General features: G+C 43.2%; 1 protein-coding gene across 2 annotated transcripts in view; it reads left to right on the top strand.

The window, feature by feature from the left end:
• Window positions 1–16,556: 16,556 nt before the first annotated feature.
• The window catches only part of AOAH (acyloxyacyl hydrolase), a 73,714-nt gene continuing 62,526 nt past the window's right edge, over window positions 16,557–27,744 (top strand). Inside the window, exons 1-2 of one of the 2 annotated variants that reach the window (XM_077178457.1) lie at window positions 16,557–16,710; window positions 17,278–17,432. In XM_077178457.1, the coding sequence (XP_077034572.1) occupies window positions 17,279–17,432 (154 nt within the window). In that variant the 5' untranslated portion in view covers window positions 16,557–16,710; window position 17,278. Of the gene's footprint in view, window positions 16,711–16,765; window positions 16,898–17,277; window positions 17,433–27,744 lie in introns of those variants that run through there. The other variant, XM_054630973.2, reaches the window with a different exon arrangement.

Here is a 27,744-nt window from a genome sequence, read left to right as displayed (position 1 = left end):
AAAAAGTACAGGAGAGGAGACCATTTCAAACTCATTTAATGGCATATATTTACTCTTTATTTTCACTTCTTGCTTGTGAAGCTTCAAGGGAGACCTTGAACATCACTGAAGAGCAGAGCTGGTGATGCTTAGCTTGCAAGGACACACACAGGGCAAAGGAAACATCTCAAAAGTCCCTCTCCAAGTAGAGAGGCTGGTGTTGGAAGTAGAAGAGTTTTCTGAACTGGTGTGTTTTTCTAACAGAGAGTTTCTCAGTTTTACTGTAGGCACCTCAGTGGAGGTGCTATGTGGAGAACAGCTGTTGTGGATTTATTGTCTCTTGGAAGAGCCAAATAAGCCTCTTCAAGTTGGGAGGCTCCTGCAAACGCTCTCTCATCCTATTTGCCTCTTGTTCATAGATGTTTCCTGTAAGTTGTGACCTATGGGACAGCAACAAAGCTGGGGAACCCAGTGCTGTGTGCTCCAAGCAGGATGCTGGCCTGTAGTTTCAGCCCAGGGAGGGTATGGCCACAAGACAGCAGTGCATGTAGAGGAGGGGAGGGAAAAGAGATGCTTAATAAAATTTTGCCAAGGGATGAAGCCAAGGGCAGGCTTTCTTTCCTGTGACATTTAAGAATCTGTCTTGAATGACTTTATTTCAGTTGTCATTAGAGGATTCTGTAGCCTGATTGAGTGCCACAGTTAAATTTTCCCTTGATGAAGCCTCATGAGTCTAATTTTAATCTTGTCAGCAACATGGTGTTCAGCTTAAACTGATAATGTTTTGGGATTCCTCTTGGTTATCATGAGGGAGAGGGAGGCTGGCTCTTGTTTAATAAGAGGCAGCATTTTTTTATGAGGTATGTCTGTATCTTCTTGGTTTCTCTTGAAATGCCTCAGGTTTAATATCCCCTTCCCACCTACCTTCCCTGAGGGACAAATGCACCCTGGAGATCTTTGCTGTCCCACCAGCAGGCTGTGCACATGTGGGAGGCTGAGCCTGTGGGACTTCATTCCCTGCCAATTAACAAGGGAGTTTGCATTGTCAGGGTAGTTTTGGAAGAAGTCAGGAGCAGCCATATAGGAATCTGCCAGGCTTCAAAGCAAGTTTTCTATATATCATCTTAAAATGAGGACAGTGGGGATGCAGGCACAGTACATTGTGCAAAGCTGCTGACTGCTCGCATCTTTCCCAGAGGAAAATGGCTCATCCACAGGGTTTTCCCAGGGCATAGCTTCCCTCTTCCCCCCCATCAAGCAGCAGAAGCCTGGTGCATTTGAAAAGGCTTGGAGATGTGAGCAGAGAAACATGTGAAAGGTTTCTTTGCCAGGAGTATGACATTTAAAGAGCACCAGTAGAATTATTTTGGGTGTTTTTCACCTTCACTCACGATACCCTCTGTCAGTCTCTGACATTCCTTAAAGTTTTGGGTTCCCCTTTCTGTCCCCAGTCCAGGAGGCATGCAGTGATAACTTACACGAGGTAAGGTACACAAAACAATACACCTTATTGTTTTGTTTATCCCAGATTGTCAAAGTACAATCCAGCCAAGCTAGTTTCCACATAAACCTTCATCTCACACTCTTGGTTCTCTTCATTCCAGCACAGTCTGAGGTCCATTGAAACCTGAGGTGTTAAAATGGGCTGGTGTGAAGGTGGCTTCTCCAGCTTCTCATAAGGTTGTTTTCAGCCAGAAATTTTCCTTCAGTGAGGACATTTACAGAGTCCTCAACAGCACTCTTCATAAAACCACTGCTGAGCCTCCAGCTTCTCATCAAATCTGGCAGCTTGCAGGTGGATGCATGCGCACAAACATGCACACGCATACAAAGGAGGTAAGTGCCTCAGTTTCCTTTCCCCAGGAAATAAGCCTGAAATAAGCTCATTTACAGCATGGCAGTGTTGGATGTTCCAGGAGGCAGCATCCAGGTAAGAGGGCATGGAGAATATCGGAGCTGATGGCAGCTGGCAGGTTTGTGGGGCTGGATGGGACAGGATGTGAGGAGGGGAGGTTGGAGCAACATGAATAACCAGCCAGCTCCCCACCAAAAATATTGTATACCTGCATCCATGCTCAGTCAAAAGATGATGGGAGGATAGCAACCTTATTTTAGATTGTGAATGTTATTATTATTTTGAACCATGGCTATTATGCCTTGTGGAAGTGCCCTGTTTAGATGGGTGAACTGCATCACTTTGTTTTCATCACCTTGAGTGCATGGGAAGAAGCAGCACAGTGCCAGTGTGGGTGCTCCACCCAGCAGAAGGGCAAGGGGGGCACTGTGGTAATGCTGAGCTGGCCAGGAAAGTGGCAATGGGTCTGTTGGAAAATGCCACTGAAGGAAGATTTAACACACACAAAAATTGTGTGAATTTAGCTGAATCACTGATTCAGCTCTTTGGTTGTTTGTAAGAAAAGTAAGAAAAACTGAGAAGGTCAAGTGACTGAAATTTCCTGCTCAGCTACTTTTGGAGTGTCCCAACTGGGTCATGGTTCTTCTGAAAATAATTAGTGTTTCAGAGCCCTTTTTTAATTCTAAGATTTAAAGTGCAGTAAAAAGTTGGAATCAAAACAAAATGTTAATTTTTATTTTTTCACTTTTTATAAGAAGTTGTTTGCTTTTTTTTCCCAAGTCAAACAGCAGCATTCTTGATACCCTCTTTTGATCAGAAATTCGGGCCTTGGTGCAGCTCCAGAACCTCCATCACCAAACCTGCATGGCCTGAGGAAAACCATCCCACCTGGCCTTGTAAATAAGTCATGGCAGAAAGGGACACAGAACAGCTCCATCAATTAATACAGAATGAATGGCAGTATTTTCACCTAAATACATTTCTAATACGAAAACAGCAGTCCAAGCCCCTGACTATTGTGGCATACACAGGACTAGCTGCAGCCATGAATCAAAGCTGTCTTTGTCTGAGGAAAAAAAAAACCAGACAGGAAAGAAAGTAGCAATTGCCTTCATTGATTTGGTTCGATTTTAATCAAACTCAAGTCACTTTTAAATTTCCAGAATTGAGGAGGCTACTCAGCAATGGGCTTCTGAAGACATATTCTTGAATTAAGCTAATTAGTCAAGTGACTAGCACATGTTCCTTCAAATCACCCCATCTGGAAGGAAAAAAATAAAAAAGAAAGTGTTGTGGATTTAATAAATTTGTTCATGCAGAGCAAAGAAATTAAACACAGCCAGCAGCAGCACTGTGGTCAGCCTGGACCTGGGCACAGATTCCTGGCAGGCAGTCCTGTCTACCCCAGGATGGGCATCAATAGCCTGAACCGCGAGGCGAGCCCTTGGCAGCAGGGAATTGTCGCCTGCAGTTTTCGAGCACTTCCCACTGTGTAGCTTCTTAGAGGTTTGCACAATGACAGGCAAGCCTGTCAAGCAGGCAGGAGGTGTAGCAGGTGCCTTCTTCTCATGGTTTGATGAGTCTTGATAGACCCTTGATGCTGAGTTTTGAAGGGACTGAGCAGGGGGCTGCTCCAGCACCTCTGCAGGGCCTTTCAAAACTGATCCCTCCAATCAGAGGCACTGGCAGGTATTTTGGCATGATGCCTTGCTGGAAGGGTGCTCCAAAGGAGGCAGTCTCCATGGCTTTGCACCCTCTGCCCAGCGTGCAAATTCCTCCTTGAGGGCTGAAAAAAGTGGCTTTGCGTTTTGGGAGTCATCTCCAGGCTCTTGATGGCTCCCCAGTGGTGCTGCTGAGTGGGGCAGTTCTCTAGGAAAGTCATCTTGGGGTAGCAAGCATTTCCTGATGTTGCCAGCATCCCTATGGTGTGTGAGCTCTTCACACCCCATGCCAGGTGCAGGGGATTAAAGGTGGCTCCTTTGCACCCCATCATTGCTGGATGGGGCTGAAGCTGTGCTGTCCACACTGTGAAGAGAAGGTAGGCATGTCTGGAATTGCTTGGTTGGCCAAGTTCCTGATGGCAATTAGTACCTTAGTGCTACTGACACCACCTTGTCTTACCAGCAGCAAATCAGGGCACCCAAAGTGCTGTAGGAGCACAATTTTATGCTATGTATTGAAAAAGAATATTGTGGTATGGTAAGATGAGAACTTTTAGATGTTCCCCATTTATTACTAATTCTCTTGCTGACAGATTAGTGCATTAAAAAGGCATTTTGCAGCATCTTGGACATGCTAGTGAAAGCCCATTTCCATTGGCCCCCTTTATAGTTTTCCAGCTTCTGAAGCCTACCACAGACTCCTGTGGGCAGCCATTCCTGTCTCCCAGGGTCGTTTGGTAATGCTCTGTGTCTTTTTCCAGCACACACTATCTCTTTTTGGGAGATAGGTATGCTTATCTTCAAGAAAGGACCTGCATTAGTAAGGTAAGAGAAGATTGGATTCTACCGCTGGAATGAAGATAATTAATATTCATCTCTGAAAGACAGAGGTGGATGGGAGGATGATAAAACTGTGCAAGACTGGAGCAACTGGTGCTGAATAACTCATGAAGAGAATCCTGGGATTTAGTAATGACATTGGGAAATTTAATTTCTTGCATGAACCGTTCCCTGCAAACAGACAATAAGGTCCCATCAATTCCCCCTGGTATGAGCACAAAGAATAGCTCCCAGCAGTCCGTCACACTTGGGACAAATGCAGGATTAATATTGTGGTTTGTGTTGGCCTGTGCCATGCCTTCCTCATTGTCCCCTGAACCTCCAGGGGATGGGAATGTCTTATTAATTAATTCTCTTAATTCAAGCACCTGTGACTGATTTATACTCAGTCTAGGGTCTGATCCTGCAGGGCAAGAGCTGACTTTGGTGAGGTGCCCTGCTTTCCAAATCCCCAGCAGAGGAAAATTACTAGATTTTATGCTGAAACATAAGCAGCAAGAGTATTTGGAAAACCTCTGCTGGCTTTTCCTCAGTGTAGCTAAGGCATGGCATTTGTTACTCATTGGTGCTACAGACTCACAACTCAGCCAAAATTCACCTTCTAGGGATGTATGGTTGCTTGGTTTCATCCATGGGTGACGGCATGATCTGGAAGAAGAGGGGAGAAAATGAAGTCAGGGGGCGAAGGGGATTTTGCTGTTCAAGGAGGCAGGGGATGAATCATCCTTCTCACAGAGATGTGGTCTTTTGCCAAAGACTTCAGCTGGTCCCCACCAGCTCTTTCAGCTTGGTGTGCTCTGTCCTCAGCTCCACTGCAGTGGCCAGCCTGCTTTTAATGCAGGAAACAGTTTGTCCTGGGAACAGTCCTAGCAAGGGCATGCATGCCCACATCAAGGGCAGGCTGACATTGTGATCTCATGCCTCTCTTTCAGGCAGTACCACAGCACAGGGTTATACCTGGGAAGCTGAGGGGCCAAGCAGTGGACACACAAATGGAGCCAGCAGCCAGGGTTTGGTGGTCCCTGGACAGAGAGGTCAGTAGTATGATGGATAGGCCATTCAATGGGGCACAACACCTTTCCCACTCACAGCTGAATCACCAAAGAAATAAGTGTACTCAAACAATCGGGCAATATTTTAAAATGAACATTTACAATAAGCCCTTGTCCTGCTGAGATATTTTTCTTTGGTCAAAGGGAAAAAGAATGTGCTTCTTTTTTTTTTCCTTTCCCCATAAATGTGATAGAAGAAATTTCTTTCCAGATAGGAGTCTTTTCTGCCAGGATGTATCTGGTGTGTGTGCACGCATGCATACACGTGGAATTTTCCTTTGAGAAAAAAAACAGACAGTAATTCTGCCTGTCTCACTGCCCATCTCTAAAAATACTGAAATCAAATATTTATGTTACAGTAGGATTCCTCGGTGTTGTGTCCCAAGTGCTCCAAGCAGAAGTGAGCAGCTTTAAGGAATGGTGAAAGTCTTAGCTATCTGTGTGCTGGGAAAATGAAGCATTTGGGTAAATATTCGTATATGGCTTCTGTTGGAGAGGTTATTCTCTCTCAGAAATGCCTTATAAGAGAGCTACAATGCAAGGGGAAGCTCTAAACATGTGTGCTCGCAGATGGCTGGAGTGGAAAGGCAGAAAGCACTGCTGAAAAGGCTGAAGACCCACCACTCATGCCCTGAAGGCCAGTGTTACCATCTGAGTGACTATGCCAAGAGCAAAGTACAGAATTAAGGTAAGAATGGAAAGATTCCATGACACACAGATTTTATAAGCAGTGTCATTCAGCAGGTCAAATTTTAATTAAGTCTTGGGTCATGGTATCCCAGCTATTCAGTATTTTAAAATTTGCCAGATCTTTCTGAGGGCACACAGCTGGAAATCATGCTGGTTTGTTCCTCCTGTAAGCAAATCCAAAATAGCACCTCAGACAGCCCATATTCGCCTGTGTCCTTCTTGGTGAGAGGGAGGGACTGATTTATTTTTACCTGTGTACTGTAATCTCACAATATCAGATAAGCTTTTCTCACACCATCAGCATGCTTTCCTATGGCTTGTGTTCTCACCCTCTGCTCTGGGGGGGTTAAACCACCTTGAGACAGCCTGAATGACAGCTCAACAGCAGTGTGCAGGAGGCACCCACACAGCCCACATCTCTAGGGCAAGGGAATGCACCTCTGGCTTTGTCTCCTGGTGTTCTCCTGAGAGCTACAGCTAAGCATGGAGGAGCTGTTGTGGTACAAAGCATCCTCCCTCTTGCATCCTTGGTAGAATTCTTTAGCATCCTCTGAGGAAAACAGACCCATAGTGCTAAGGGAGCCCTTTAGTGAGGTGGACCCTCCTCAGGGATGCTGGGGAGCACCAAGGATGCCATCCCAGGTGTGTACTGGCAAAGTTGGCATTTGGGAGCCCATGGAGCAGTTGGCACTCTTGGTGGGAGCAGGTTGAAGTCCCTTTTCTGAAAACACAAGCAGATGCCTGATAAATATGGGCAGAGAGTGTTAGTTAAAAGTTACAGCTTACCTTCATCTGCACTGACTGTAGTTATTTTTGCTAATCATCAAAAGAAACTGGATGTAGGATTAAAGCAAAGGAATGATCTAGACACATGAATTATGAATTTTGCATCATGAATTATTGCCTAAAATAGTGTGATGCACTAAATACATCTAGGGCAAGTGTTCTTTAGATTTGAAAGACTGGAAAGGACACCAGCTTCAGGGGAAAGAAATAGTTCCTTTCTTTATCCTAAAAAAAAATTAAAAATTGGACAACTTTCTTTTACCTATTTGGTATCTAGTAGTTTCTAAACTCTTTACACAAATTTTTCCACAGTGATGGTTTTGGGTCTTGGCTGCTCATCTTGAAAGGTTTCCCTGGGATTTGATTTTCACAAGGTCGGTGGTAAGCATTTGCCAAAACCCATCTGTAATCAGGGAAATGGAGAACTAAAAACTGAGATGGTTACTTTTGGATGGAACAAAACTCAGATGGCTACTTTTGGGCAGAAGCATGACTGTCTGTATCTTTTCTACCTCTTCTTACTTCCTCATTGCTAAATTCCAGGAATTTTCAATGTGGCATCATTAAAATTTCTTAACCAACTTTCATGGTTTTCACATCAGAGCTTTGGGGCAATTTTCAATGTGGCATCATTAAAATTTCTTAACCAACTTTCATGGTTTTCACATCAGAGCTTTGGGGCAGGGGACTTCCTTTCTGGAGAGCATTCAAGGAGTTTGGCTACAGGGGGTGAAAAGGGGAAAGGGTTGAATAGAAGAAAAACATTGGTGAGTGCTAGATATCCCAGATCACTGGATAGCTGCATAAATCACTTTTTTAGCCTGGCTTGAGGTCTGAGACTTACCCCACTTGGCATCACACACTGATGGGACATCTACTTATACTCTGTGACTCACTTCTGCCCCAGCCCAAAAGAAACTTTGGTCTACTACCATTCCAGCTCCTAGTACAAAATGGAATTCCCTATCTTGCACATTATCTTTTATCTGGACATTTCCCAACACCACTATCTCTGTATTGCTCGGAGGCAAGATTATTCAGGCTTCCTGCTGAGGATCTGCAGCAGAGTGAAGCACACACAGAGACTGTAAAAAGAGCTGTTTCCAATATGCATGGACTAGATTTGGGCATACTCAGATATACAATTATTATCATTTCTGCTTCCTGAAAATCATTTCTTGGCGTCTGATCGTTGCTGAAAGTGACTGTGAAGGTGACATGCTGCTTGTGTTAAATTCAGAGCTTGGAGATGTCCAGAACATACCTGTTCTCTGCTGTGTGTGATGGGGATCTAGTGAAAAATGAGACACTCACTGCTGGGGTGCCTACCTGCCACCTTTTTGTGAGACTGAGAGAGCTGCATTTGTTGTTTGGTCCCCAAAATGCATTTCCACTTACTCATTCTTCCAGAAGTGATGAAGAGGTACCCTTTTACTTCAGGAGGTGTAGTTTGGGGGTGAAAGTCACTCAGTCCCTACTTTGTTATCTTCCATGCATAGTGTTAGAACAAGATGTTTACTCAGATATTTTCATTTTGAGAAAATACTCCAGTGAGGGGAAGGAGTTTTATTGGAGGTTATTTAACACCCTCAAGCTTTGTTGCTAATTTATGTTGGTAGCTTTAAATATATGCAAACTGAGTATTTAGCTGAAGCTGAATGAATGGTGGCAAAAAAGTTACAGGGAGAAAAAAGACACAAATACTCCAATGTTAATTTGTTTTCTAAGCCAGGAAGATGGAGGAGATACTACTTCTGTGTCACACTTCAGTGAAACCCTGGGTAACATTCCTGAGTCCTCTTCTTTCTGTTTATCATTTGGTTGTATAGCATTCACTCTACATTATTTAGGCAAAGAAAAGAGAATTCCTGATGTGGTGTCCAGCAGCTTAATTTAAATACAAAATTTAAAAAAAAATTTAAAAGGAAAAGGGAACAGGAAAGCCTGAACCATACTTTTTCATGGTTTGAACCATACTTTTTCATGGTTGTGGACATTCCAGTGCAGAAAAAGGAGGTTGGTCCAGCATCACCAGGTTTGGAATCCTTCATCAGGGAATACAGATAGATTTGCAAGGCAGAAGATTGCCTGCTCATTTTTTCTGAACAATTTAGTTGGGCAAATTTTGCTAAAGCCTATGCCTATACCCCTCATATTTAAATAACCTTGTACTGAGCATATATCAGGGTTTGAAAAGGATTCAATAACTCGTTGATATATATTACAGCTCTTCTTTATGCTTCCAGAGCAAGAGCAGAAAGACGTCAGAAAGGTATTATAAGAGAGTGAACATTTATCTGAAATGCTATTTATATTTCATTGAATTGGCTGAAAAGGACTGTGGAAGGCCAATAATGAGTGAGGGAGGCAGGCAGCTGTCCCACTGTGCATGAAGGATGGTGTCTTGATGGATGATTTAATGACTCCAATGTGTGTGGAGGGGCCAGAAACCAGGCAGCTGACCAGGCAGAAATGTTCTGTGTTTAAGGTACAGCTTGAGTGGGGGAAGAAGAGTGATGCAGTGCCTGCTTTACCCCTCACTAACAGTTTGATGGTCCTTGTGCTGCTGGTTTTGATTCTCATGGGGCCATTCCTCATTGTGAAGGCAGGAGTCATGCCCGCCTTCTCCAGGTTCGAGTCTCTTCTGGGATGAATTAATGCGTCAGATTTGCATCAAGCCCCAGCTGCTCACCTTTCTAGATCCCTCAAGAAGGGGCCTGAACAAATGCTGCTGTATTTGACAAAGTATTTTCTCTAATACACTCATTTCTGGAATAGGACAGAAAAGAAATGAAAATACAGCTCTGAGTCTAAAGCTAGAGAAAAAGGCAAAGGTAGAGGAAAGAGGTAAATCTGTGGGACGCCCAGACAGGGTAAGGAAGCAGAAAAGATGAAAGGTGTTCTAAACAGAGAGCCATTTTGGAGAGGCATGTGTCTGATTTATGGTGAGGTGGCTATGAATAGTGGTAGATAAAAACAGCTGCCCTTGTCATCTTCTTGTATATATGCAAGTCTAAACCATCAATGTCGGATATCAGCAAAGAATCTGACGCAAATGAAAAGACAGACAAGTGCAAACAAACTCTCCATGAATTTTCAGCGATAGGGCTAGGTAAATTGTGACAGAAGAAGTTTAAACTGAGTATTAGGAAAAATTTCTTCATGGAAAAGGTTGTCAAGCATAGGAACAGGCTGCCCAGGGAAGCAGCTGAGTCACCATTCCTCAAAGTATTTAAAAGATGTGTAGATGTGGTGCGTAGGGACATGGTTTAGTGGTGGATTTGGCAGCACTGGGGTAACAGTTGGACTTCATTATCTTAAAGGTCTTTTCCGATCTAAATGATTCTATGATTCTATGATCTGAAAGGTGAAATGTTAAGGGATCACCTCATGCCTGACTCTGGCTTGTCTGTATAAGACTAGATTACCAGTGCAATTTTTACTGACTGCTACATCACCCTCATCTTCTTGAATTAGAGGATGTGTATTCCTCCAAGTGCTTTGAGTTCTTTATACAGCCTGACTTCTCTAAAGAGCATGAAGGCTCTGCACATGGCTGGCTGGCCAGTGACTTGCCTAATCAATATTTGAAAAATCAGCCTGCACTGCCTTTTCATATTCACCTGTGGATGATGGATACTATTCCTGAAGGGCTATTTTGGAGGGACATTGTCCAGCGCAGCTACAGGTCATTTATTATCAAAGCAAATCAGTGGAACATCTATTTAAAAAGACCAAAAAAACCACAACATCCCCCACCCTGTTATTGAATGGCAAAGTGCCACCACAGTACATATGTTGTAGAGATCCCATTTCTGAGCACAGAAGTCTTAGTACAAGCCTCAATCAATATGTTTAAATAACCTTGTGAACTTTGGTATGTGCTAAAAATGCCTCCAGTGACATTCAGCACTGTTTCCTAGCCCAAACACTGGGAATAATTATCTTTAATTGGCACCTGTTCTGTGCTGAGATTAAGAGGCAGTTGAGCTGCAATTCTTTTATTTGTGGTACTGGAGGAAAGATCAAATGGAACGAATATAATCAAACATTTATTTTTCTTCTTCTTTGATGCGGGTTGTTCCCCTTTTAAGAGCTTACAACCTGACAACATCTGGGGCAAGCTTTTGCCCCGCTACCCTCCACCACAGCTTCATCAGCACTAAACTGGGAGCCTGATAGGGGGTTGCATTCCTGACGAAACCCAATGCAATAGCAATAGTGCTGCAGGGGTTGATGCAGTAGACGGGATTTTGGCTTGCCCAGCGGGTTACTAGCTATTTATGGCAAGGCAATAATCACACTGAGTTGGTAATGCTTGGATCTCACTTCTCTGGGATTTAAATGAGTACCCAAACTGCAGGACAGCAGAGAGTCTGTCCCAGGCTTCCTGACTTGTATTTACAGCTGGCTCTGAGTGATTCTCTTATCTAAGGGCTCTAACAAGTTTTTCAGTAATATTGCCACACTCTCTTAATTGCCAGAGTTGAGGGTTTGGGGTATTTTTGTCTAGATAATACCAAGAATTATGTCTTCTTTAGACTGGAAAAGGCCCACAGCTGTGCCTACCAAACTGGAACTGCAAAATCTATGCTAGTAAGATTACTTCTGGATTTGTAAGGTCATCTGCACACAGTAAGAACACCACAGCCAGGTTTGTTTTTCTGCACTAGTATCAAACAACTAAGGAAATATACTGCATCACCAATAATCACAGAGTCATAGAATAATTTAGTTTGGAAAAAAACTTTAAGATCATCAAATTTAACGGTTAACCCAGCACTGTCAAGCCCACCACTAAACCAAGTAAATCACTATAGGACTCCTTACAGGCAGTAGTGAGAAATACGCTTTGAAGATGCACTTCATCTGATCTCCACTTTGCAAAAGGCCATCTTTAGTAGAAAATCCAAATCACTCCCTTTTGTCAACCCTAAGAGCCAGATCTTCCCAGAAGTGCACAACCTGTACACAAATGGGCAAGGTGATGTAGCTGTATTTTTCATGGGCTCCCTGTTTGAAAGCCTTAAGAGCTTCGTTCCCACATGTTGTTGTATCCAAACTGAAGTCATGTCAGTGTAAATACATTTCTAAGAGCTCAGATTAACACCCTTGCAAGCTGGGGCAATTAATTCCATTACAGGTGGCAGAATAAAGGATAATCATATCAGCTACAGCATGGCAATAACTTGGAACGAATTTTTGGATATGAGTGTAAGAAAATACTGGTTTAAATGCTTTCCCTGCAGCTTTGAATGACAATGAGATGGAGAGACTCTGAAATAGACACATAACTTGAACTGCAAGCAGCAACTGATAAGGAAATTGGGGCAGAGGGAATGACTCAGTTGGCTGTGGTGCAGCCGCAAATCCACATGGGGCTCTGGAAATGTTCATCTGTGCCAGTGATAATGCACCAACCGCAGAGATGCTTATGACAGTCAGAGAAATTTGGAGAGCAGTAATGAAAAATAACCAACGCAAGAAACCACTGGGAACTTCAGAGTCAAAGGGCACAAAGGACAACGTTTTGAAAATAAAAGGAAGAAAAGGGACTGAGAGGATCTTTGATCTAAAGGCTTCTTCCTGCAGGTTTTATCTCTCCAGACACAAAAATACAAGGCTTATATCTATTCCCTTAAGAACTGAACAGCACGTCAAAGAGGAAAGAAAGGGAGAGAAAACCTTCCAAGATAACATTTAATCATCATAAAAATGCATGCATGAATGTGACAAAGAGAAAAAAATGCAGATATCTTAAAAACCAATATGTAAAAGAATCTAACCAAACAGGAAAAAAATTTCAGTAATGTGTGCAGTGACTTGGACAGAACAGGATAGATAAATATACACTGCCAGCTGATCTCCTTTTGTAAGATAAGTACTACGTATTTCTTTTTTCACTAAGTGGCCTCTAATCCTGACAGATGACAAATCAATTCTTGTTTGTCCTGTTTTGGGGCTTCATTGAAGTATTTTCCATTCTCTTTTCTTTTTCGATGGCCTTTTCCAATGTATTTGCTGTATACATAAACAGATCTTTAGGGACCCATTATAGAAAGCAGCATTGAAACTCACTTCATCCTCGCATCTCATTTCACAGTTCTAGTGGCAATCACATCTTGCTCCCCACTGGGAAGGGGTGACTCTGAAATCGTGCTTAAGACCTTACTCAGAAAATCAGAAACTCTAACTCAGTTCCATTGCATCTCTGCTGCAGGGGCAGCAAAGATGGAGGCTGATACCATACCTGTCCCTTCAGTGATTTGGCACCACCACAAACCAATGTGCATTAGGTGTCAGAACTCCTATGGAAACACAAGAAATGCAGAAGTGTTGTGGGTCCTTCAAACTCCAAAAACCACACTCCTGCTCTGGGATCAGCCTAGAGGATTGTGTTTCTTCACCAGCTATGCATGTACCCTAACACTGCTCTGCCGTCATGGAAATTCAGGCTTGTCTTTGCATGTTTTGCCTCAGGTTTTTGGCAGCCATCATGTGTGCAACTTTCTCTCAGCTCTGCTTAAACTGAGAGAGGCTTGAGGGTGTGGCTGGAGCACTTGGGCTGGGAGTTACTGATTGGGGCATTCCATGGGCCATTAGCCCCTGCGGCCTCTCTGGTGACCCCCAAGCAAAGCCATTCCCTACGTGGTGTGTCCCCCACACATCACACTTGCTACTGGCCTGTACATGAGGATATGGTAACTGAGATTTGCTCTGGGGACTCCCACATGTACTAAAACTCGCAAAAAACATAGACTGCATCTAGCTGGGTGAGCTGAGCAAGATCTTCAGTGTGTTCTGGCATCCTGAGAGCAAATACAGAGAGGTGCAGGACTTTCCTGCAGAGCAGAATTTTACCAAAAACCTGCAGAGTAATGTACATCCCTCCTGATCTGTGCGCTGAATGGAGGGAGCTGTGGGCCCTCCCATTTCCTCAGCAGGAAGCAGCAGCAGGTAGGTCAGCATATACCATGGATACACATGTGTGTTTATTTATGCATACATTATCACTAGCCCAAATTCAACCTTGAAAAAATTCAGCTGACTCTGTGTCTTCTGCCTAATAGCAAGTGAATGACTGTGGAGCTGGGTTATTTCAGGGCACTGAGGGTTTCCCATCTGCAAGAGGTGCTGAACTCATGGCACCTCTGGCTCTGTGCTGTCCTTGCCTCCACTTCAAAAGCCACATGTGGAGATTCAGAGAGACAAAACGTTGGCTGCGTTCTCAGCTCTGTTTGGGTGAGTAATGCTGCAGGCAGGTACCTAGTGGGGTGTGCAGGAGCATTTCTGCAGCGTTCATTCCTCCACCCACGTGGCTCTCATGGTCACCAAAGGCAAGTGTCAGGGCTCTGAGGCACTCATAGGCTATAACAACCCTGAGCAGCCCCACCAGCCCAGAGAACCCACCTGAACCACACTCCTCTGCCACCTGGCTGGACCTGCTGCAAGCCCAGGTTGCAAACACATTGAAAAAACAATAGAGCTGAGGAGACAAAGATGGTCAAACACTGTAGGGTGACCCTGCCAGACCCCTTTGGGCATGGGACACCCCAGACATCACCCCTCTGCACCTGGAGCTTTGCAGAGGGCAGAGCTCCCTTTGCTCTAGTTCTCATATTCTTTATTTCTAGGCAGGCAGCATCTCCTTGGTCACCCTTGACCTAGGTCTGCTTCTCTGACTTGGGTGTTGTGCACAACCTAATGGAAGCATTTATGATCAAATCCCTTCCTTTGGGACAGGTCTAATTTGTTTTTTACCTCCCATTGAGATCATTTATGCACTTACTAAGATTAAAAGGCAACATCAAGTGCTCCTCTGCTCCTGTACCAAGACAGCTTTACGTCTTAATGTGTCAAGGACTTGGAAGTAATATAAAATCTGCTTGGCAAAGGTAGGATTTGCTATCTGATTTGAGTGGGAAGAAGAAAGATTTCACACTGGTCTGGGGAGGGGCCACTGGGGGGGGAGGTTCACCTTCCCAGCTTGCCTCCAAATCTAAGTATGCAAATCCCTCATTTCTCTGACCAGACTGCATATTTTAAAAGCTTTGGGGGCTTTTCTCTTCAAGTGGTTTAAGAGCTTGACTAACATGTAAGGTACAGTGCAAAGCAGCTCTGTGTTACACACGGAGTTATCTCACCGTTCTTTCCACAGGCTAAAATGAAAGAAAATAACACAGCTGATTACAGGCTTGAGCTACATGCTTTGCAGGTTTACATGCCTGGGAGCAGCTTGGGTTCTATCTCTGTACTTTATAAGTGCCGTTGTTTTGCTTTGTGTTTTGCAATAGATATAAAGCAGAAGCCATTCCGGGGACCTCTCTGCTAGGAAGGTTTTTCTTCCTATTATTAGCACTCTGCTTTTGCAGCAAGCGCTCATGAGCCAATATGCAGAGTTTTAAAGGACTTCAAAGTGTCATTGGGAACCAAGTGATATGTGTGTTAAAAAGGGTTTAATGGAGCTGCAGTTGCTGTAGCAGTGTCTTTTTATAGCAAGTTTTTACAGCGTTAAGAAAAACATCCTGCAGATTTCAGTAGGATTGGCATATGGATAAGGTACTTTGCACTATGATTTTTGTTTATCTGCTCTTAAAAGAAAATAAAGAAAACCAGCATTGCTAGCTATAGGGAGAATGATAAGCAGAAACAGTTTTGCAAAACTCAGGCAACAGCTATTACCTTCATTTTGGGTTTAATTATTTTTATATTTTTCAAAGGAAAGCATACATTTGAAAGCAAATTGCTTGGCTTAAAGAATGGAAATACAAAGTGATTTGTATTCATGTTGAAGATTTTATAGTCTTATTTTTTTTTCCCCAGAGCCACTGGATTATATCATCATTAGCACAAGGCAAATCCTCCTTATTAAATTTGAGGAAAACCATCTTTAAAAAGTCATAGAGGAGGCTCCCAAGGAAGGAAGAGGTTTGCAAAAAACATATTAAATAATGAAGTGGATCTGATCCATGTTTGATCATGTTGGTCTGCAGGAATTGGCTGGAATTTGCTGGTTTTAATACCTTCTCTAGTTTTTCTTTTTACAACACTATTTATAAGTCTCTTTTAATTATTCCTGGGAAGCATGTAGGGATACTTTATGAGACAGGCTCCTCATTGTCCTTTAGAAGCCCATGTCATTGGCCTGCCCACATCTGAAATAGAGAAGGAATCAAAAGGAAAGACGTGTACCCACTGCCCACTGTGAGGGGAAGAGACTTGCACAGGTTTATACAAAAAGGCAGAGGCAGAGCAAGGACACAGCATTGTCCCTCCAGGGCCTCAGTCCTAAAGTGCCTCCTTAAAGCCATCCTTGCATCCACAGAGTCTCGGATGTAGCTGTTTGGACTTGTTCCACCTCTGAATTCACATAATTTAAACATGTTTTACTCTGCTTTTGCTTCAGGCTGGGGAATGGCTGGTTTATGCTTTGTCTGAGGGATTAAAAAAAATAGAGCCAGGGAAACCTTTAGTTGTTGTTACTGCCAAAGCAGGAACAGCACAGGATTTCTCAAGGCTCTCAGGCAGCTGGGGGCTGCAAGTGAATGTGCTCAAAGCTGATGGGAGCAGGAGTTCAGCTCCCCGTGCTACCCTCACACTGGCATCTGTCTCCCATCCCTATGCCTCAGCCCCAGCAGAACTAAAGCCCTGGCAAAACCCCAGCACGGCAGCCCCGTGTCTCCCAGCCCTGCAGCTCCGTCTTGAGCAGCTTCTTTCATTTTTCACGCTCAGTCCTCCCGAACGGAAACCTTGGTGTGAGATTTTACAGAGGCAGCCAGAGAGATACTTTCTTTCTTTCTTTCTTTACTGCGGAGGAGGGCAGAGCAGTGACGGCACAGGGGGAAGGGTTTGTAGAGTTGTTTTTTTCTTTTTCCCTTTTTGCAACACTGGTTGTTCAGGGGAGTGTCTTGTGTTATTAATGCTGAGTGGCTCTGTGGTTCAAGGTCGTTAGTCATCCGCTGGTACTGCCGGAGACACCGGAGCGCTGAGCCACAGCTCTTCATCCAACCCTCTGGGTCCTCCCAGGCCAGCAGGTTGGGAAGAGCTGCACATGGGGCAACGGGGTCCTCTGGGGGTCTGGAGAGCAGCCTGGGGGATGCCACAAGGGCATCCTCACAGCGTGCCCGGGCCTGTGGAACCGCTGGGTTTAATGGGTGGCAGGGCCTGGGAGGGGCTGAGGGGTAGGGAGAGCACCTGCTTTGTGCGAGTGTGGGATCCTCCATGCACCCCATGAGAGGGGGGATGTCTCTGTCCCCGCCTGGCAATCTGTCCCTGTGTTTCTTACAGCTGCACAGGCACACCAGTCTCCTTCTCCTCAAGCTGCACTGATGCAGGATACTCCCTGAGGAGGAGTGGACCCTACAGGTCCACTTGCACCCTTCCCACCTGATTTCTTCCTTTTTTACTTCCTTAGGATGAAGGAGTCTAGGCAAACATTCCTTAATTTATTCTGCATCTTTGGGCTCTTGCTGCTGCTGAAGACTGCCTCTTGCTCCCCTCTACCCCGTGGAAAAGACCCACAAGCCCCTTCGCTCCCCTTTGGGCTGTACAAAGGACACACCTGTGTTGGTATGTATCCAGGGTTTGTTTGTCTGCTGGACTAGTTCATTCCTTACTTCACTGGTGAGCTGAGAGTTGCTATTCACATCATAAATCGCTCCTTTATCTCTTTCAACAGCTGTACTGCAAAATACTTGTAGTCTTTGCTGAATCAGTCACTGAAGATTTTGCAAGGCCGTCATGGGATCTGGAAATATTTTATGATTTTGTTTTTGACTGGCTGCTTCCCAAAGTTCATGTTTTCGCTCTGTGGGAAATGGCATCTGAGAAGTTGGCTTTAATGTCTGCAGGTCTGGGATCTGGAAATAGGATGTTATGAGGTCTTAGTGTTTCTTAGGGCTCATGATGCATTTTGCTTAACTGGTAGGAAGGCACAGTTCCCTTCAGACTTTCCTAGGGTCTCCTCATTGATTTCAGTTCCTGGAAAACTGTTCTTAAGAGTGGTTGGTCCATCCCTGGGCCAGAGGTTTTTGTAGTCTGATTAGTCATCTCTGGATAGCTGGGTTGCAAAGGCTGCTTCCTCACATTTCCTTTCCTTTTGGTGTGCACACATGTCTGCATGACCCATACTGAACTGGGGCAAGTTGGCAACCCCCTCTTCACATGACTTCAGTGACTGTGGTGATCCCCACAGTACCTGTATCTGAGGATAGGTATCCCACAATCTCAGGTGGCTGAGTGATTCCCAGAGCAAGACTGGTAACACTGGAGTCAGTGTAAACTGTGGATATTTCTGCACCAGAAATGCCCTTGGCATGGCACTCTATATACCTAGGGAGATGTGGTAGCTTATATTTTTTATGTGTGCAAATGGATATGTCTTATGCATTACAATCAAATGCTGTACTTTGTCATCAGCAGGACTTGTTGATCTTACAGGCCTTTTTCAGCCTAAAAATTTCTATGATTCTTTTAGCTTCCCAAGGCATCTTTGACTGGAAACATAAACCCTGTCACAGCTTTCCATCCTTCAGAAGGAAACAATTATTTCCACTGTGGCTTGGGGAATACAGTTAGAAATAATAATCCTGAACTTGATAAAAGCAGATTTCTGCTTCTCTTCTGAGCCACACACAGTTTTGGTGGGGCAAGGTGAATCAAAAGGAGAGCAGAGTCAGGGTGGTGAGGGGGTTCAGCCACCAGCTAGAACATGAGAACAGGAGGTGAAAAGCATAAATGGCTGTGAGGGGCTGTCCTAGTTTGGGCTGGGAGCCAAGCAAATGGTGACCGAGCAGCTGCCAGAGCTAGGGGGAAGTGGTGTTGTTTAGTGGTGAGATCTTAAGGTAGCTACAGTTTTGATGGCACAGGAAAGGCAGTGACTATGCTTATCTGTTGGGTTTTGATGCTGGTGGCTTTTAGATGTCAGGTTGTGAGCATTTTCTGGCCTTTCTATCCTCTTGACTCAGAAAAGTTCTAAATTCCACACATTGCATTGAAGTTGCCTTGTGCAAGATAACATGTCCTTTTTTTCCCTCCTAAAGGGAGGAGAGCTGTGCTAGCCCCATTTCTGGGACCACTGTGGATCTCTTTGTTCAGGGAGGAGACACTGCCTCCCACAACTAGTTTATCTTTCTGAAGTGTCCCTTCAGCTAAAAAAATCCTTGTGAGCTTGACTCAGGACCCAAACAGACTGTGCCCACCTCTGCAAAACACAAGATAAAAATGAAGTGTGGCTAGTGATAAAAGGGCAGCCTTTTAGGCAGGGAGGGGCAGAAGGGGAAAGCACAGAGGAATTGATGGTTGCACTTGACATGGCTTGGAGCAGGGGTAATGTCAGCTCTTGCATCTGATTCCATGACCAGCCCTCTTAGGAGCAGATAGTAAGGCAGGACCAGCTTGTGATTTCCTTCCAACAACTCGACCCCAGATACTTAGTTGGCTTAGTTTGCCATCTGGGGAGGTAATGAGAAAGAGACAGGGGTACTTCTGTGTCTTCTTGGCCTCATAGATCAAGGCCAAGATGATTTCACAGAATCAGAGAGAATGATAGAATTGTTTGGGTTGGAGGGCACCTTAAAGATCCTGTAGTTCTATCCCCCTGACATGGGCAGGGAAGCTTCCACTTGATCACCTTGCTCAGAGTCCCATGCAACTAAGCCTTGAATAGTGGCAGGGCACAGCTTTTTTGGATGACCTGTTCCAGTGCCTTCTCACTGTCATCATGAAGAATTTCTTCCTTAAATCTTATCTAATTTTTTAACGTGAGAAATTCCTATTGCTAAATGCATAGCTTTCCTTGAAGCATTTTTTTTCTTTCATACAAGTGTCTAATCTTTCAAAGTTATCTGTCTCAATTTTCTGAGGGAAATGAGGTGGCTGCACATTGAATTTCTATTCACTCCTGTGTACCACCTGCCTGATTGAGATTGCTATGTTAGTAGCCAAAGCCAGTCAGAAAGTGAATGTTCTTTTACTAACAAAACCCAGAAAATATTTCCCATTAAGCCTTTGCACTGAGTGTATCACACTTCTTGAAGAAGTATGTGGAAATAATATGACAGGAGAGCAAAGTGCAGCTCTGGTACCTCTGATAAATGTGATGCAACTTGGTTGCTTCCTCCTTCTGTTCCCCTTGCTTGCAGCACTCCCTGGGTAGGCACCACCATCTGCCCCAGTATATTCCAGTCGTATTGGCAAAGCATTTGAGTAATTCAAGGGGCTTCCCTGCCCTTAGCAGATCCTGGGAAATGTATTTTGGGTAGGCACCTATGTGCCAATATGGAACAGGGCTGGAGGAGAGGAGGGTGTGCCTCCAGTGAGGTTTAGACAGCAAAAATCACACAGAAATTGACACATCAAAAAGTCACATGATGTGACTTTCTACAGTTAAAAAAGATTTTAATCACCTTTGCTAACTGTAGAAAGAGTCACATCATTTTTTCTTCATTTTCCAGAAAAATGTGGCTGCTTCATTTAGAGAAAGGCTTTCCATAACTGACTTGACATACAAACAAAACAACTGGAGGGTTCCCACCTAAAAAGGGGTTTAATACTGCTGCATTTTAGAGTTACAGCAAAGAGGGGAAAAAGCACTCAATAACAACCCTCCCAACCACAGGATCAGATGTAGTATACTTAAGCAATTCCTAACCATCTAAGATATCTGGTCTGTAGCAGTATCTAACCACAACCAGATAAATGACTTTTCTTTGACCTTGTCACGAGAAAAACTTTCCCAGCATCTGACATTCCCAGTCTTTTTTCTCCATCAGTATTTCCTGTCCCCTCAGGCTGCTAAAATGCCACCATTTTTGTATTCTGTGAAATCAGCTCAGGCCCTTTCTCTGGGCCTTCTGCACACTTTGCATGTGATATGTTTTTCTGGTTTTTCCTTATGAGAGGCAAAAGGGCTTTTCTAAGTTTTCCTACATGCAAAAGCCAGTGAAGCTGTTTTCCTCCTGCAAAGGCAGTGAGGTTCTGTTCTGTGCACGGGTTTGGGAGCTACATGCTGAGTCCAGCTTTCCTTTCTGGGTTTGTTACTAATAGGCAGCATGGCTTAAGGGATTTATTTGGGATGAGACCTAAAAATCCTTTTGCTGAGTGCAGCCTGACTGTTTCAGTGTGGCATCCTGAGAAAGAGATGCTCTGTACTTTTCTCTCAAAAATTAGGCATGAATGAACCCTTCATATGCTCAGGTCTTTACTTTCTCATCTTCTAAATGAGGAAAGTGCTCTCTATTTCAAAAGGCAAGCAAAGTTTTACTTAAATTAATGTTAAGGTACCCAAAGACAGTACAGTAACACTGGTAAACTGTTGACACTGGTGTTAATGTTTCATCATTTTTCACCTGATTTTTAAAGCTTTTATTCAATTCCACCCTTACTTACCAGAGAACCCTTAAATTTTTTTGCAAATTGCTCTGCTCTCTAGCAAAGGTGACTTCATCCAGAGGTACATGAAGCAACTTCAGAAAAGGCAGAAGCTGCCCTGGAGTATGCAGAAAGTGAGGGGGACACTGAAAGATGGATGGGAACTTCTGTATTCATCTTCCTCCAACATAGTAGGAAAGGGAATTTGGGGAATGGTAGATTAGTCAGTTAAAGATCAAATCCTAGAAAAATCCTACAAAACTTTTTTAAAACACCTTTCAAAAGTAGAGTCAGATCAATCTAATTTTCTTTGCCAAAGGGATAATGCCATGTTGACATGGAATAAGAAGCAGATATTGTAGCTGGGCTTTAGTAAGGCTTTTGGCACTACCTTAGCACTAATCTTAGGCTTAAGAGATGTTTGACAGCGATTAAGCTTCTACAGGGCAGAACAAAACTGATGGGTAGTCTTTTTCAGAGAGTAATTACCAGTAGCTCACTCCCTAAGCAAAAGAATGTACCAAATCAGGTCTTTCTTCAACTTCTCTTTTGAACATACTATCATTCTATATTTTCACTAGCCAGGATAACTAGCTATTAAATTAAATCAGTTCATATAAAGCTGAAATCGTTTGCAAATAAAATTAGGGCAGAATTAAATTCAAAACAAGCTTGACAACTTGGAGTACTTGCATCTGAAAAGGTAATTTCAATATGGGAATGTTGAAGGCACTCACTTCAGTGGGAATAGTCAATGACACACACAGCAGATGAGGATCAACCGGCTGGGTAGCATCCCTGAGGAAGATGATCTGGGCTTGTAGTGGCACAATGATGGCATGCTGTCACAAAGCATGCACACATGACACGCACCGAGACGTGCGAACAGAAGTCAGCTTGCAAGACATGTGAAGTAACCTGTTACCTTTCTCAGCATTGACAGAGCCTCAGAGGAATTCCTGCCTTCCCTTTTGGGGCTGTGCATCAAGAATGATGCAGAGTGACAGGAGGTTTCAGAGAAAAACAAGCATAAGCTATAAAAGAAGAGTGAATAAATTAGAGTTAATGAGTCTAGAGGAGAAAAACTTGAGAAAAGATATATCTGTCCATGAAAGCATTAAAAGTGTGATCCTTTCTCCAAGAAGTAACAGAAATGGGTACTAGTGGGGACATTCAGGTTAGGAAAAGGATTTTCTTGTGACAGTGATGAGTGAGCAGAGTAAGAAGTTCCTGAGAAATCTGTAGAAGACCTCATTAGAGATCTTTACAAACTGTGTCTGCCCTGTCCCTTCGGAACGGCCTAGATGGTTTAGATCATCTGTTAGGGCAGAGGTTTTGTAAGAGGACTTACTCCAAGCCAGCATTTCTGGAGTTGTGTGCTGTGGCTGAAAGAAGCATTTGCAAAGAGCAGCATTTATTTGTTTCCCCCCCGCCACAGCAGACTGCCCTGCTCTATTGACGATTAACTTTGGTTGCCCTTTTCAGAACGAGGCGTTTAGTCAGGGAGCCCTCAATAGAGCCAGACAGCAGTGCTCTCCATTTTCTCTGCTAGCAAGCAGAGATCCTGTAGGTCAGCAGCCAGAAAAGCAAATTTCCCCATCTTTGTGCTTGATATAATGCCATTCTCAGCAACCTTTGTGGGTCACCACCTCCATTCAGCCAGGAGCACACAGTTCCTAGCATATGAAGAAGCATGTTTTCGAAACGTGTTTTCAGCTCTGATTGCGTTAAAGAACGGGTGTTTCTGAGCTACCAGCAGAGTAAAATGCTGACCTCTACCTGTGTTGATTTGTGTGGTAGTCATTGTCCTCAACAGTTTGCCTCTGTCTAGCTGTGCATGAGTGCAGGGATGAAATATGCCCCTTGGAGTGGCAGCAGGACCGGTGGCGTTCAGAGTTCCCGATAACTTCACACAATGGAACATGCCAAATGGAGATGGAGGCTTTTAACAACTGTGCTCAGGCAGAGAGGCTGTGCACATATTGTCTGGGGGGGCACCATGACAGAACGTATAATTTACAGCTCAGCGAGTTCTGTAAAAAAACCTTGCTCAATATCACTGAGCACCACAATGTATTTTACTCTAAAAGGTTGGGAATCTACTTTGATTACAGTTAAGTCAGTTTCAAGCCATAGCAGCTCTGTTCACTTCACCAGCATTGCTTTGTTTAATCAGCAACAAAGTTTGACCTGATGATCAGCAATAAATACTAAATTTGACCCTAACATTTTTCCTATGATTATACATTAGCTAGCACAAACACAGGTATGGGAATAGTACAGTAGAGATACTAAAGCAACCACTCAGCAACTTTTCAGCAACTGATGGTAAAAATTTCTTTTCCAAAATCACTCCAAGTCTTACTGAAAGCTTATGAATCTAAAATGTAAATACAGCTATTGATCACAATGAAAAGATGTGCTCAGCATGCCAACACATCCATATCTATGTGTGTGTAAATACACAATCACATCTGTGTGCATTTGTACACATGGGTAGTCTTGTATATTCTACATTACTGATGCTTGCCTTGAGCATAATAATAATTTTATTGATTGTCTGTTTGGATGCTGGTTCCCATGTGTGCAGCTCTCACTCTTGTTCATGTGTTAACCCTACAGAGAACTACTGCTCATGTTTAAGGCAATCATTTTTACTGCTTTTAGGAAATGTATATCTGAAAAATTTTCTTGCATTCAGAATCCTGAAATGGGGAAGCCTTTGCAACAAGGATAAATTATCCACTTACATTAACACCCCCTGCCAGCATTTGGGTTTCAGTAAATTTTCAATACCTTTTCCTGATTTGGAAAAGAAAAATGTATTAGTGACACCCATGCATACATAGGGGCTTTTTTCATATTAATTAATACAGAAAACATTTCTATTGGAAAGGCCTGGGGTTATAGATTTTGTTAAATAGGGCTCTTTGAAGTGTAATACAGGAAACACTAGGGATACATTTGGCTGCCAGGTATGGATACCAGAGTCTTCCACTAGATGGAAGCTGAATTTTCTGTACTGTCATAGCTTTATCAGAGTCCTTGTTGTATGTCTAAATGAAGCAAAAATAAATGACTGGAGCTCTCAAGTTAGGGTGCCTGAGGTGGCCCACTGCTTTTGCATGAGCAACAGAAATAAAAACTGGTATTCCAGGTTTTGATGGAATTTGTTTCTAATGCACTCAAAATGCTGCTATTTTTATATTAATATTTTAAAAATTTCTTTAGCCACTACACTATGTGTAATTTAATGCCCAGTGACAGGTTTGTTAATAATGTACCTTTTAGTATTTCCAAGATATTTCATAAGATTTAGCAAATTAAGGGTGAAAGGGTCTTGTATATGCCAACATATTTGAATATGGATACCTATAATTATGTTCAATCACCTCAGTATCTCTGTAAAATACATTAATTCTGTAAATGGGATAGGAAGCAAAGTCTGAGTTAAAAGACTATCACTCAGATCCATTTCCAAATTACCTTTCAAAGCAACAAATCCTCTGACTGTATATGGGAAGATAACTGCCTATACTTTGCATATACAGTTATGTCATTTGAGCTGAATATTTCATTGAACTGGAATGAAATCTTGAGGTTATAAAGGGCTGTTCTTTGAAAGTATCAGCTCAGTAATGAGAAGCAGTGCAGGAAGGCAATAGAGATATTGGGCCCTGTTAGGAAAGGAATATAATAGTAAGTGAAATGCTGGCACAGGATGCCCAGAGAAGTTGTGGAACCCCATCCCTGGCTTTGTTCAAGGCCAAGTTGGATGGCTTTGAGCAACCTGGTACAGTGGAAGGTGTCCCTGCCCATGGCTGGGGGTGGTTCAAACTAGATGATCTTTAAGGTCTCTTTCAACCCAAACCATGCTATGATTATATGAAAAAGAAAACACTCCTGGATTGTAAGTTTGCATGGCCACGGTCTCCCTGCACCTGGAATACTCACATGGATGTCCCCATCTCAGAGGAGAAAGCCCTATTTCTTATTATCTCCCCACGTGAATTTCAAAGAGAAATGGTTGAACTGGAACTGGATTAGACTAATTTGGAAGGAGGTATTTTTATGCCAGAACAACAGTGTCAGCACAAGGAGTAGCAATATCTTGTAGACAGGTTCTTGGGTCTCTTCACCTGTAGGCTTTAAGAGATGCCTTGGAGCTTAGGATCATCTATAAATGGAAGAATCTAAGACTGTGGTTTGGGAAACCCTTCGTCCTCTGCATAAAGCCAGGAATGGGATAAATGGCTTCATGTGTGTGGAGTCTTGCTGCAGCAGACAGATTTTTGAGGCAGAGTTTTGCCATATCACCAAGCAAGGCTCCAGTTCCTGCTCTACCAGGAGCAAGCAGAGTGGCCGCAGGGTGGCCACAGCCAGGTCAGCAGGGTTTGCAGAGAGATATTTCTGTCCAAGGCCGTTTTTTGGACTTGTGTCTTCCTTGTATTCTAGGGGTACATTTAATTTATGGCTTTAGGGGTGAGAAAGAAATTCAGCATCCAGAAACATGAGCAAAGAATGGCAAAGGAGGATGTACCAGGTGCCAGAAAACCCATTTAACAGGATTTTACTCAGACAAATATACCTACAAATCTGAAACTTAGAGAGGCAGCTTTCACTATCCAAAAACTTCTTGACATCCCTGGGTATAATTCTAATTATAGAGCCTTTCAAAGTTGTGCAGCAGAAGTGGATTTAAGTTAAATAGTCTGCTCAAACTGCCAGAGGCTTCACAGCTAAGCAATGAATTCCTCTAGTTCTGATTTTATTATTGGGGTAAGATTTTTTCTTTTCTGAGCTTATTGGAAATGGCATTTTTTTATTACCCACTACCTTCAAATATATGGAAAGAAGTACTTCCTGATGTGTGAGTTTTCACCTTCCTGCACTGAGCCAAATGGTTATGGTCTTGTCTTATCTTTTCAGAAATTAATAGCAGATGGGACAAGCCATCGCTGAAAGCGACAAGCATTTATTAATACCACAGTCTAGTTTCTAATGCCTGGTAGGTATTATAATGCCAATGAATTTCTTTCAGAGAAAAACATCCTTCAGCCTGTCAAGGTATTGAAACCTATTATTGAAGTGAGACAGCAGAATCAACTTACTGAAAGTTGTTTCTAAAGAAAATCATGCGCAACAGTAAAAAAAAAAAAAAAGAAAAAGAGCTTTATTTAATGATGCAGCCTATTTATGTTGCCTTATATGTGTCCAGCTCATGATGAGAAATAAATCACATCTAAATATCTAGTGAATTAAAAGCAAGCAATAGCTGCTAATGACTGGTCAGATCTGAATGTGCTTTTCTACTGATGCCAGAGCACTTAAAAGTTTATATTTTCGTACATGTCATAAGTAATTAAAGCTATGAGATTTTTACAGTCAAAGACATCTGATTTCCCCCTGCCCTTTTTAGTATATAATTATTTTCCATTTTTAGCCAGTGGAATTAAGACCCATTAAATACTAGGACAACTGCTCAGCATTTCTGTCCCTGCCACTCAGTGCAGAAGAAGATGATAAAAAGAGAGCAGGTTTGTAGTAAAAGCAAGGATAGTCTGAATTAACTTTCATTTATAGATACTAACTTCTTGAACTTTACCTATAGCCCAACACCAGAGAAAAGTTGTCCTAGAGGATAAATCTGAATTACTGGGGAGGCACGTTTCCATGAAAAAAACCAAATAGAGCCTAGGTAGATTAGCTTCCCTCTGATGCAGTGAATCCCCTTGGAACATTCCTCCTCACAGGGTTCCACCTTTTTTCCTGAGTATTTTAGAATCTCCTACCCAAAAACTGCTCCTAGTGGCATCAGCTTAAATGAAAGCCTTTGAGATCAGCAGAACCAACACAATAAGCAAGCAACCCCCAGGGCACAGCTCACAGGGAGTAAGGAGGGGTCAACCAAGGGCAACTGATAAAAGCCCAGGCAGATGTGGAGGACCAGATCAGCCAATATCATATATGTTGGTGGAATGTGTTCCCTGGGAGCACCTTTCCTACCAGAGGGTCAGGAGATCCTCCAAATTCACTTCCAGAGACTCCAGCTGCGGTGCCTAAGGAACCTTTTCAAAGATCCTTTTGAAATTCAGCCAAGACTTTCTGTATCAGCTTGTCCCATGGAGCATGGAATTTCATGTGGAATAACTGCACTTGAGGAGGGAGCATTTGGATAAAGCAAGGTGTGGTTTGCAGGTGCTCAAAGTGGGGAGGGTGTAATAGCACGAGCAGAAACATCCTCTCTGATAGTGAAGATGAGTTTATGAGAGCAAACATTTTGAAGTTCAGCTCTGTGGGTTTTTCCCAAGTAGTCAGGCTGTTATTATTGTTATTTATATTCATATAGCATCTAGTAGCCTGAGGTACTGCATTAAGTACTGCTCAGACTCAGTGTTGGCTCCGTTAATCCTCATGTGAAGCAGATTTGCCTTTGGGCCTGGTTCAATAGACACAAAGGTGTCTATCTGACTTAATCAACATGAAAAGTTTTCTTTTAATTGCTGGGAGA

Source organism: Agelaius phoeniceus, chromosome 1 (assembly GCF_051311805.1).
Source record: "Agelaius phoeniceus isolate bAgePho1 chromosome 1, bAgePho1.hap1, whole genome shotgun sequence".
NCBI classification, from domain to species: Eukaryota; Metazoa; Chordata; class Aves; order Passeriformes; family Icteridae; genus Agelaius; species Agelaius phoeniceus.
Note: the sequence above shows the minus strand (reverse complement) of the source record. Positions and strands in the feature narration are given on the sequence as shown.